We start from the raw sequence: 12,888 nt of genomic DNA on the forward strand, positions 1-12,888 counted from the left end.
GCTTGTAACGTACATCACTTACAGATGCCTTTTTGAAACACTGCTGCAGCTACGCTATCTGTCTGAAGAAACACAAAATTTACACACGCACTCCTGACAATTCAAATAATGTACAGTGATCCCTTGCCACTTCACAGTTCACCTTTCTCAGACTCGGTCCATCGTGGATTTTTATAAAATATTAATGGAAAAAATATATCGCGGATTTTCACTACTTGATCTGAGATACTACTTGCCTTCATGAGATTATAAACAACACACAATTGGTTGATTGATGGAGAAGTGACCAACCAGAGATTGCTGCTTTGTATCCCAGAGCGTGATTGGCTCAGTAGTGTAGCGCGTTGTTTACTTTTTGTCTGGGCGCAGCTTCCCCCTCTCTGAGTCTGCGCCTACACTCAGCCATTTCACGTGGAGCATCGTTTCATCGCATAGGTTTAGGAATTCAAAATATTTTACAGTAAGTGTAAAGGTACAATACATGCACAGAACAGTGTGGGAATGGTTATTAAGGGAATGGGAAAGGTTTATTTTATTTTATTTTATTTATTTATTTTGTCCAATACACAATGAGGGTTTTAGTGGGTATATATCTATATACACATAGTAAAATACATGATGAAGGTTATAGAGGAGATACTCATAGTAAAATATATCTAAGAAAGAATAGAAAAGAAGATATAGTAATAGAATAAATCAATGAAAGAATAGAAGAGATATAGGAATAGAAGAAAGGTATAGGAGATATAGGAGAGCAATAGGACAGGGGACGGAAGGCACTCTAGTGCACTTGTACTCGCCCCTTACTAACCTCTTAGGAATCTGGATAGGTCAACCGTAGATAATCTAAGGGTAAAGTGTTGGGGGTTTGGGGATGACACTATGGAGTCCGGTAATGAGTTCTACGCTTCGACAACTCAGTTACTGAAGTCATATTTTTTACAGTCAAGTTTGGAGCGCTTAATATTAAGTTTAAATCTGTTGTGTGCTCTTGTGTTGTTGTGGTTGAAGCTGAAGTAGTCACCGACAGGCAGGACGTTGCAGCATATGATCTTGTGGGCAATACTTAGATCTTGTTTAAGGCGTCTTAGTTCTAAACTTTCTAGGCCCAGGATTGAAAGTCTAGTCTCATAGGGTATTCTATTTCGAGTGGAGGAGTGAAGTATCTTTGGACATTTTCAAGAGTGTTAATGTCTGAGATGCGATATGGGTTCCAAACAGATGAGCTGTATTCGAGGATGGGTCTGGCAAAAGTTTTGTAAGCGTAAAATTGTGCAGGAGGATTTATAAAGCCTTAAAATAATGTATAAATACTTAAACAAATATAGCATCCTTTTCCTTTATTGCGGGTGGTCCTGGAACGTGTGATAAATGAGGGATCACTGTATATCTAAAGTTTCCATTCGTACCACTACTGTAGGCTGAGAAAAAAATGTAGTGCATTACTTTCTGGGCAACCCTCATATATCCATAATCTGATCTGTCATGCCTTCTAATGGTGACCTGACCATTTCAATCTGTTTACCCTCATGCCATTCTACAGATTGGGTGGCATAGTTTGGTTAGAACTTTTACTGTTTATTCTTCAGTTGCTTATCACATTTTTGTAGATATTCCTACTCTTCCGACTTGGTAAGGATTGAGTGCTGATTTAAGTTAATGTTCTAGTAACAGAAGGCATTGTAAATTGGGACTAGTTTATAGTGTATGTTGGATGTAAACTTCTCTACTGAATTTCATTGTATGCTGTTTCCATCTTTATTTGATTGTCACTAAATCAAAATTGGTATCTTCCCATTAGCATATTAGTATTACCAATTTGAGGTCAGAACCTTCCTCTGAATTTTGAGATATTTACTTGTTTTTCCATGTTTATGTTCATCCACAGTGTCTTTTTTGATGTTGTTGTAATAAATTGCTTCATGTTGTTTCTAAAAATGCTCTGAAATTCTTTGTTAAGTTCCTTTCTGAGAAGTTTGTTATTCTTTGCTCAAGGTTCTCTTCTTATCTTGACAATTTCCCCAGCTTGTTCTGACATCCAGTTGCCTGTCTTATGATTTTTCATCTTTGGCAATTTCTTTTCATGTTCATCCTTAACAGCTTCTTTGATTTCATTACATAGTTCCAGTTTCAGGACTTCAAAACAATCCCTGATGTTCCATTTGAAAATTGGGTATAAGTTTAGGATTATGTATTAGAAGTTGGTTGGGTTTTTCTTCCACTTTAACTTGACTTAGAATTCTTTTACCAGCAAGGGTGGATGTGAATTACTCAGCTCTTCAAATCTTTCCTTAATATGTTACAGGGCAACAACCAAATTATAAAGAGGCAGCTACCAACCAAGGTTGAGTCTTTATTTTCTTCATCACTTTTTTCACCCGAGCTCCAGATGTGGTAGCTTCTATTTTGGAAATTTAATCAATGTGTTTTGAGTAAATGTGAATAAAAAGGCACAGCAAAGTAATTTGGAACCAAGATTTCAGTTCAGTGATTGTTCCTTCTTTTGGTGAAGCCTGTATAAAATCTAATTGTATGTGGCTGTTAGGTACATGATTAAAACTAATGGAAACATGATTTTACTATTCATTTCTATTAGGCTCTTTTTACTCAAAATTTACAGTGAAATTAAATTATTACAGGAATTTATGAGCAACATAATTTAACTCAAGTTATCTTTTAATAATTCATCTTGTTTCTATCACATTCAGATTTCAGGTATTCTGTGTGATATGTAAATTACTATTTTTTCAAAGGAAAGACTGAACAGTTATTTCTGTATCCTTTTGGTTTGAAATAGATTTTCCTTGATTGTGTAATTTTTTCAATAATTTTCTTCTAGATTATAATCTGAAACATGTCTGATCAGAACAAAAGAATGAATGAATTTTACTGTGTAGGGTTGGGGGTTTTTTGTATGTGTGTGTGTAGTCTTTCTAGTTCTATACTATTCCTTCAAGAATAAAGAAGAGAAGGATGTCCTTCCTATTTTTATTCAGATTCTGATATTATCTTACAGGAAAATAAATTTTGACTTTTTTTAAGGATTGAGTGTCCACCAATTAATGATGAACTGGGAGCTCCACATTAAAAATAAAAGTGAACAAAATATTTCCTTATTATGAACTATTATTGAGAGTTCACAAACTTTTAAGCACTTCTATGTACACCGGGCTTAAGGCTAACATTCTCTTTGAATTCATATCCTTTTCTGAATCACAATATTTTTAGCATTTTTATAAACTTTGCATTGAATATATTAAAATAAACAAGCTAATAATAATTGAATAAATGTTTACTGAGTTGCAAATTATGCATTCATGTGCTGTGGATTAAACATTAATATATTCTCCTGCCACAGAAAGAAGAGTTTAAATGTTTAAATAAATATTTTAGGATAGGTATATGTTCATTATGAGAAACTAAGACCCATTATATTGTCAGATTTACCTCTAGGTTTGAAACTAATTTGATCAATTGTGCATATTTTAGTGGATTTATTGATGAAGTAATCATTCTGAATAGCCGGCTTGTTTATGATTTAGAAATTCTGGGGACAGTCAACAGAAGTAGAAGTAGAGGAGAAGTCAATCATATAATGGAACTTTTTATTCTTTCCAAAAGTTGTCGCCGAGTCCTCATCAAACTTGCTATAGAAATTTCCTGAATTTTTAAAAGTGGCTTTCTGAAAGAGTTACAGGACAGGAAAAAGAATCAATTCCTGGGTTCTGCTGAATAAAGAAATTTAGCCATTGGACATAGCCCATGTTACACCAACACTCCGCAGTCTGCATTGGTTGCCGATCAATTTCCGGTCACAATTCAAAGTGTTGGTTATGACCTTTAAAGCCCTTCATGGCATCGGACCAGAATATCTCCGAGACCGCCTTCTGCTGCACGAATCCCAGCGACCGATTAGGTCCCACAGAGTGGGCCTTCTCCGGGTCCCATCAACTAAACAATGTCGGTTGGCAGGCCCCAGGGGAAGAGCCTTCTCTGTGGCGGCCCCGACTCTCTGGAACCAGCTCCCCCCAGGGATTAGAACTGCCCCTACTCTCCTTGCCTTTTGTACGCTCCTTAAAACCCACCTTTGTCGTCAGGCATGGGGGAACTGAGACATCTCCCCTGGGCATATACAATTTATGCATGGTATGTTTGCATGTATGTTTGCTTAGTAATGGGGTTTTTAAAATATTTTAAATTATAATTATTAGATTTGTCATGAACTGTTTTATTGTGTTGTGAGTCGCCCCGAGTCTACGGGAGGGACGGCATACAAATCTATTTAAATAAATAAATAAATAAATAAATAAATAGATAGATAGATAGATAGATAGATAGATAGATAGATAGATAGATAGATAGATAGATAGAATCTTGAATTTTACTGTTAGCTATGCTTAGCCTGAACTAAATAAAATCAATCTGGCTTACTCAGTAACCACTGCGGCTTGACTTCCTGGCTCCAATCCTTCCCCGCAAGGAGGCAGAACCGATTAAGCTGTTCCGCCCCAGACGCCTGATGGATCCAGAGGGCTTTCAGAAGGCGCTTGGGGTTATTCCAGATACACTTGTACACAGTTCGGCAGAGTCTCTGGCTGAGGCCTGGAACAAGGCTGCAGCGGAGGCTCTTGACCGAATTGCGCCGTTGCGACCTCTCCACGGCACTAGACCCCGTAGAGCTCCATGGTTCAACGAGGAGCTCCGGGAGTTGAAATGCCAGAAGAGACGTCTAGAGAAGCGATGGAGGAAGAGTAAGTCCGAATCCGATCACACACTTGTAAGAGCACATGTTAAGACTTACAAAGTGGCGCTCAAGGCGGCAAGATGCACGTATCATTCCGCCTTGATTGCATTAGCGGAATCCCGCCCGGCCGCTCTGTTTAGGGTGACCCGCTCCCTTCTTAATCAGGGGGGAGTTGGGGAGCCCTTGCAGAGTAGTGCCGAGGATTTTAACACGTTTTTCGCTGATAAAATCGCTCGGATCCGAGCGGACCTCGACTCCAATTGGAATACAGAGTCGACTGACAACAAGTCAGTTGAGGTGACTGGGGCACGTACTTGTCCACCTGTCTGGGGAGAGTTTGATCTGGTGACACCTGATGAAGTGGACAACGCCATTGGAGCTGTGAGTTCCGCCACCTGTTTACTGGATCCATGTCCCTCCTGGCTGGTTTCGGCCAGCAGGGAGGTGACATGGGTCCAGGAGATTGTCAACGCTTCTTTGGGGAGGGGGTCCTTCCCGGATCCCTACAAGGAGGCACTTGTGCGCCCCCTCTTCAAGAAGCCTTCCCTGGACCCAGCCATTCTCAACAACTATCGACCAGTCTCCAACCTTCCCTTTATGGGGAAGGTTGTTGAGAAGGTGGTGGCGCTCCAGCTCCAGCGGTCCTTGGAAGAAGCCGATTATCTAGGTCCTCAGCAGTCAGGATTCAGGCCCGGCTACAGCACGGAAACTGCTTTGGTCGCGCTGATGGATGATCTCTGGCGGGCCCGGGACAGGGGTTTATCCTCTGTCCTGGTGCTTCTTGACCTCTCAGCGGCTTTCGATACCATCGACCATGGTATCCTTCTGCGCCGGCTGGAGGGGTTGGGAGTGGGAGGCACTGTCCTTCAGTGGTTCTCTTCCTACCTCTCTGGTCGGTCGCAGTCGGTGTTAGTGGGGGGGTCAGAGGTCGACCTCTAGGTTACTCCCTTGCGGGGTGCCTCAGGGGTCAGTCCTCTCCCCCCTACTATTTAATATCTACATGAAACCGCTGGGTGAGATCATCCAAGGGCATGGGGTGAGGTATCATCAGTATGCAGATGATACCCAGCTTTACATCTCCACCCCTTGTCCAGTCGGCGAAGCAGTGGAAGTGATGTGCCGGTGCCTGGAGGCTGTTGGGGTCTGGATGGGTGTCAACAGACTCAAGCTCAACCCGGATAAGACGGAGTGGCTGTGGGTTTTGCCTGCCAAGGACAATTCCATCTGTCCGTCCATCACCCTGGGGGGGGAGTCACTAACCCCCTCAGAGAGGGTTCGCAACTTGGGCGTCCTCCTCGAACCACAGCTCACATTAGAGAAACATCTTTCAGCCCAGGTTCGCCTGGTGCATCAGTTGCGGCCCTATTTGGACCGGGAGTCACTGCTCACAGTCACTCATGCCCTCATCACCTCGAGGCTCGACTACTGTAATGCTCTCTACATGAGGCTACCTTTGAAAAGTGTTTGGAAACTTCAGATCGTGCAGAATGCAGCTGCGAGAGCTATCATGGGCTTTCCTAAATTTGCCCATGTCACACCAACACTCCGCAGTCTGCATTGGTTGCCGATCAGTTTCCGGTCACAATTCAAAGTGTTGGTTATGACCTATAAAGCCCTTCATGGCACTGGACCAGAATATCTCCGGGACCGCCTTCTGCCGCACGAATCCCAGCGACCAGTTAGGTCCCACAGAGTTGGCCTTCTCCGGGTCCCGTCAACTAAACAATGTCGTTTGGCGGGACCCAGGGGAAGAGCTTTCTCTGTGGCGGCCCCGACCCTTTGGAACCAACTCCCCCCAGATATCAGAGTTGCCCCCACCCTCCTAGCCTTTCGTAAGCTCCTTAAAACCCGCCTCTGTCATCAGGCATGGGGGAATTGACATGTTCCTTCCCCCTAGGCTTATAAAATTTATGCATGGTACGCTAGTGTGTATGATTAGTTTTAATTTGTGGTGTTTTTTAAAGTAATTTAAATATTGGATTTGTCTTACATTGTATTGCTATTGCTGTGAGCCGCCCCGAGTCTGCGGAGAGGGGTGGCATACAAATCTGATTAAACTTGAAACTTGAAACTTGAAATAAGGAGGGTCACTCTAAGTCTATTTTTTCATTACATATGTATAAATAAAACAATTTGCAGCAATAATAAGAATTTTTATTTTTTTAAAAAACTAACCAGCGATCAATGTTTTTAAAGTAATATAAATGCATTGTCCCTTTCATTTGGATTTCAGACATGCTGTAGAGTGAAATTCTAATGTGGAAGAACAAGTTAAATTTTGATTTTTCGTAGTTGCCAAAGTTCAGTGTTCAAATTTAGAACATTGACAATAGTATTAAGTTTCCTCTTCACACAATTGCATAGAGTGAATCCAGTAATGCCATGTTAAGTAACCTACTTAGAGGTCAACTATCATTGACCTGGCATATCTAAGCATAAGGGTGCCTCATATTGGTTCCAGACACATTTCAGGGGCATAACCATAACTACTTATATTTAAGGCCTTTCAAAAATATATGTGACATATAATTTCTGAAGGATTGTAATTGTTTGTTTTGTAATATTATGCATGCTTAGAATTAATATTATGAATGATGCAAATATCTGTAAAGCTTCAGGGGCTTAGTAGACTCACTTGACCTTTGCTGCTGAAAGCAACTGAACAGTTGCTTCCTCTATGTGAAATAAAGTTATTTTTGGTTGCTTAATTTGCTGTGGTGCAAAGAAAATCTACAATAACATAAATATTTTGTATTAGAAAAATGTTCTTTAAAATGTCAGAGTGGCAATGAAATCTGATATTTAGTCCGTAAATTATGTAAACATTTTCCAATAATTAAAAGGTGACAATATAAGTATTGTATGGCAGTGCATTTCTGGTTTTTTTTCTGACCACCAAAACTCCAAATCATTATTTCCTAAACTATGGTCCCAGAGTCTCCACAAAATTAAAATTGTTTGCCAGTCTATTTGAAAAAGATAATATGAAAATCCCATCAAACAAGTAGTAATGGCAGCAAATGCATCTATTTTAATTTTTAATGTGGTAAATGTTAGAAAAAGTTTTGACTACTTAAATCATAGCTTGGACTGTAGCAAAGATCTAGACATTGCATTTGAGAAATGTATTATCATCCAAAGAAATAGTTCTACTATGTTGCAAGCTACTTTAAACATTTTCTCAAAATGGCAACCTGTGTTTGAGAACGGCACCCTCTCTGCCCCGAGTTTTCGGAGAAGGGCGGCATACAAATCTAATACATAAATAAATAATAAATAAACGTTAAGCTTTAAACTTTAGCCATTTGTTTTAAACAAAAGAGATACTGAGACCATAATCTGCTTAAAAACGGGGTTTTCTTAACTACTTTAAATTTTAAATTGTAAATTATTAGATTTGTTATGAATTGTTTTATTATGTTGTGAGCCGCCCCGAGTCTACGGAAAGGGGCGGCATACAAATCTAATAAATAAATAAATAGATAGATAGATAGATAGATAGATAGATAAATTCAATAGCAGTAAAGTCTTTATCCATGTAAGTTGCTACATTAGAGATAGAGAACCAATTTGATCTAATGGTTAAGCCACAAGGCTAGAAAGTGGGAGGTTGCGAGTTCAACTGCTGCCTTAGTCATGAAATCCAGCAGCACAACTCAGCTCAGAGAGTAGTTGTTGTGTGGAAAATAGTAGGAGAAGGAAGGTGTGTTGGATATGTTCACTGCCTTAAGTTATTTGTAAAAAACAATAAATAAATAAATAGAAACACAAGAATCTTGTATAGAACAATGATGGCAAATCTTATTTTCCTTGGGTGCCGAAAGACAATGTACACACGCTATCGGGCATATGTGAATGCCCACATCCATAATTCAATGCCTGGGGAGGGTGAAAACAGCTTCCCCTGCCCTCTGGAGGCCTTAAACAGCCTGTTTCCCGACTTCTGGTGGACCCAGTACACTCATGTTTCACACTCCCCAGACTCCATAGGCTTCCCTGGAGCTGGGTAAGGGTAAAAATGCTGTCCCCCATTCCCACAGAAGCTCTCTGGAAGTCAAAAACACCCTCTCAGAGCCTCTTTTTGAGCCAAAAACCAGCTGGCCGGCACACAAATGCACCTTGGGGCTGAACTAGGGTAACGGCTCACGTGCCAGCAGATAACGGCTCCATGTGCCATCTGTGACACCCGTGCCATAGGTTCGCCATCATTGGTATAGAATATTTTGGATTGAATTCTAATGGATCCAAATTGACTCTTGACTATTAACTATATAAAAACTGTACTTTTGTTCTCTGGGGTCTGTAGTATACTAGGTTTCCACATGTATTCATCGTAAGCAGTGATGTGAAGTTTGCTAATGTGTTGCTTGCCTAGTAAGTAAATTACTGCATTTTTAGTAAGGAGCATCTTCTTCTAACTTCTTCTAATGTAATTTCTATTACCTGAGTAGAAAAATATTTTCCTTTTACATTTGTGTAAGGCTCCTTTAACAGAATTAACTCACAAATGATATAAGGGCAGGGGATGCTGCTAAGCAAGTTCATTTATAAAATTAAAACATAACATATGTTTTATGTTTAATTAAAGTTACAAAGGTCAGTTGAGTATAAATCTCTTCATTTCAAAAGAAATCAATAGGTTTGTGCCCTTCATCCAAAATATCGGACTAGATCCATATTTTTAAATTAATGACATTTGTGCTATAGACGAAGGATAGACATGTGTACAAAAGCAACCATTTCCTGTTCCAGCCAAGAAAGCTTGATATCCCTAAGGATATGAATTGCTGGGTTAGAGATAGGCAGTGATGGGCTCCTACAGGAATGGCCAGGAAGGCAGTTCCCGTAGCAAAATTTGGAGCTCCACCCCAGAGCACCCAATTTGCACTGAAAGATGTTGAAACAACATGCAAAAGCCACACCCACAGTGTGGTAGTAAAAATTTTGGTAGCCCATCACTGGAGATAGGGAACCAATTCGGTCTAGTGGTTAAGACACAAGGCTAGAAAGTGGGAGATTCTAAATTTAAGTTCTACTTTAACCATGAAATCCAGCTGGGTGACCTTGGGTCAGTCACTTTTATCAGCACAACTCACCCCACAGAGTGGTCATTGTATGGAAAATAGGAGGAGAAGGCTACTGGACTTTAGTTTTTTTCCCCTTAGAAACATATTGCTTGTCATCCAAGACTTCTTCTGAACTGAACTAAAGAAGCTTCTTGTATGAGAAATGAAACATTATCAAAGGAAATGTTTCAGAGAAAAAATAAAAGTAAGGTCCAGTTGCATTTTTGGGAAAAAGCACCTTTGGGACAACCCTGACCTGGAGGACTGAGAGTCTCCAGAAACAAGGAAGCTTTTCCATGTTCTTATTTTAGAATAAATCACCCAAACTCATTTATTTGCTGTCTTGGGATTTTCTTTTTCTGTGTCTTTATTCTGGCCAAAGTAAGGTGTGCCAGAATGGGACTAGCATAAATGTCGATTGCTTGAAAACATTTGACTTGAAAAGTTACAGTGGTCTTTTAAGGCGATGTAGTGCTCTGCAGCTTCTTCCTAGGTGCTCTTCTATATTCTGTTGACATAGCCACGATTCCACAACACTTAATAATTTCATCGCTTATCACTTCCAGACTGCAAAGGAAAACACAAGACTAGATACTATAATGGTATACAGGTATCGTTGGAATGTCCAGTGCTAAGTGGGACAGTTTGTCATGGTTCCAAGTAACATCCAAATTTAAATCAGAGTTCAAGTCAAGGCATTCCTCAAAGTTCCAATTTATTTTCGGAGCCATCCTGGCACCTACACTGGGGAACCCGAATCTAATTTTTGGACTTTTTAATCTAAAACTGTAATCTAGATTTTTAAATATTAGATTTGTTACTATGTACTGTTCTTCACCATTGTTGTGAGCCACCCCGAGTCCGCGGAGAGGGGCGGCATATAAATCCAATAAATCTAATCTAATCTAATCTAATCTAAGATTTCCACCCAGTTGAGAGTTCACATGCTTTGTCTCCCACCCACAAACTTGTCACATTGCCCACTCAGGCAACTGAGTGGGCAATGGCAACTCCTTCTTCAGCTTCCACCCAGGTGGTGGACATAGGATAGCCTTGAACTTCTCGAAATAATGCTTTGTGGCTGCATCTGTTCCCTTATGAAATCACTCCTCCCAAGTTCCCATAAACATCAGGCCTTCTACAGATAGTGTGGCAAGCCGTTGATTTATCACAAACGTCTGCACCGGCTTGACACAGTTGTTAATAGCATTTAGCAATAGCAATAGTACCGTATTTAGGCTTATAAACCACCTCATTGCACTTTACAGCACTAGAAGCCTTATTTGCCTATTAAGCAAGTCAGGCTTGATTTTTACAATCTTTTCACCATGTTCTTCAGTCAATCACTGTGGTCATTAAGTGAATCCTTGGTCTTTAAGCAAATCCAACTCCCTCCATTAATTTTGCTTGTAGTAGGCTGGCTGGAAAGGTCAGAAATGGCCATTAGCTGACCCCAGGATGATGCAACTGTCATAAATTGATGCTATTTGCCAAATTTTGATCATGTAAATGCAGGGACACTGCACTGGTTATAAGGTCACAGGTCAATATTTTCAGCACCATCATAATTTCAGTCACTAAATGGTTGTAAATCAAGGACTGTATTGTCGGTGTTATCATTTAAACTTAAGCCTCATGGGTTAAGTCAGTTTTGCCTGTTCTTTCACGCTATATTTATTTATTCCATCTCTCTGTTTGGTAAAGTGGATATTTTTGTATTATAAGTTTGATCAAGTGAATGAAAAGAGCGGACTGCTGTTCTGCAGATTGCCTGCAGTGTGAATTTACAAATTATTATTCTTTTGTTTTTTGGAAAGGCACTCAGACGTGAACTGAAGGAAAAAGAGCAAATGATTTTAAGTGCTGTAGACCAAGCACGAATGTTCCTTGCCGACCAACCAATTGAAGGGCCGGAAGAGCCAAGAAAAAACTTGCACTCAAAGTCAGGTCAGTTTTTTTTGGAATTGCTAAATTTGAAAATAGTGTCTCTCTCTCAAGATAAAATGATTATTTTATTGAACATGTGAGCATAATGGCTTTGATATTCTTTCGTCTTCAAAGAATGTTTAATGAATATTATATGCATTGATATAATAAATGAGCATGGACATATTATTGAATAAAAAAAATAAAAATAAAATTTAAGCTGCAGGAAGCAGAACTCAGTAGTGTGAGAGCACAGTTGAAACTATACTTATCCTGGACAATTTGAAATGTGACTCTGATTCTCGTTTTTGTTAGAAGCTGCCAAATTTGATGCATTGAGACATGCTATCTAGCATTTCTTTCTAACAGTCTAGGCATCCCAATAAAGATAAATTCAATTAAAGGATGTAAAACCTTATCACTCTTAATGGTTAATATGAACTGTGGTGTAACATTGTTAGAAAAATGTGAAAAATAAGAAGGAATTTAAGGCTGCAAACAAGTATCTGGAATTATCAATTTCTTGGACTGTGAATTTTTTCTATACTCTGTTAACATACTGGTTTACTTTGGGAGCCCTAGCAAATTTAGGGAAAACAGTACATTTGGATAATGAGAGCATATTATAAGTACCTTCATTAGATGGCTGCCATGATGGGCCACCCGAATCACAAACTGGTCATCATATATATTACCATATGGAATTGTACAGTGTAGTAAGGTCATTCCATCTTTCTGAAGAAAACTCTTCTTAGTTAGATATTTAATGTCATTAAAACATAGGTATCTATTTTTTGATATAATACCAATCCATGTTTCAGTAGTAGAAACCAAGCTAGTATACCAGCAATACTATATCTTTCCCAATCTTAATTTTAGCCTTAATTTTTTTTTAAATTTATTAGATTTGTATGCCGCCCCTCTCCGAAGAGTCAGGGTGGCTAACAACAATATAAAAAGACAATGTAAACAAATCTAATATTAAAAATAATCTAAAAACCCCCAATTTAAAGAACCACTCATACATACAAGCATACCATGTATAAATTCTATAAGCCTAGGGGGGAGGGAAATTTCAATTCCCCCATGTCTGACGACAGAGGTGGGTTTTAAGGAGTTTGCGAAAGGCAAGGAGGGTGGGGGCAACTCTGA

At 39.5% G+C, this 12,888-nt stretch overlaps 1 protein-coding gene across 1 annotated transcript in view; it reads left to right on the plus strand.

Moving 5' to 3' along the window:
• Nucleotides 1-12,888, plus strand: part of UTRN (utrophin) — a 463,318-nt gene that overhangs the window by 331,134 nt on the left and 119,296 nt on the right. Inside the window, 1 exon segment of the mRNA XM_070733661.1 lies at nt 11,628-11,757. Within this exon segment, the coding sequence (XP_070589762.1) occupies nt 11,628-11,757 (130 nt within the window).

Source organism: Erythrolamprus reginae, chromosome 1, assembly GCF_031021105.1.
Source record: "Erythrolamprus reginae isolate rEryReg1 chromosome 1, rEryReg1.hap1, whole genome shotgun sequence".
Taxonomy (NCBI): domain Eukaryota; kingdom Metazoa; phylum Chordata; class Lepidosauria; order Squamata; family Dipsadidae; genus Erythrolamprus; species Erythrolamprus reginae.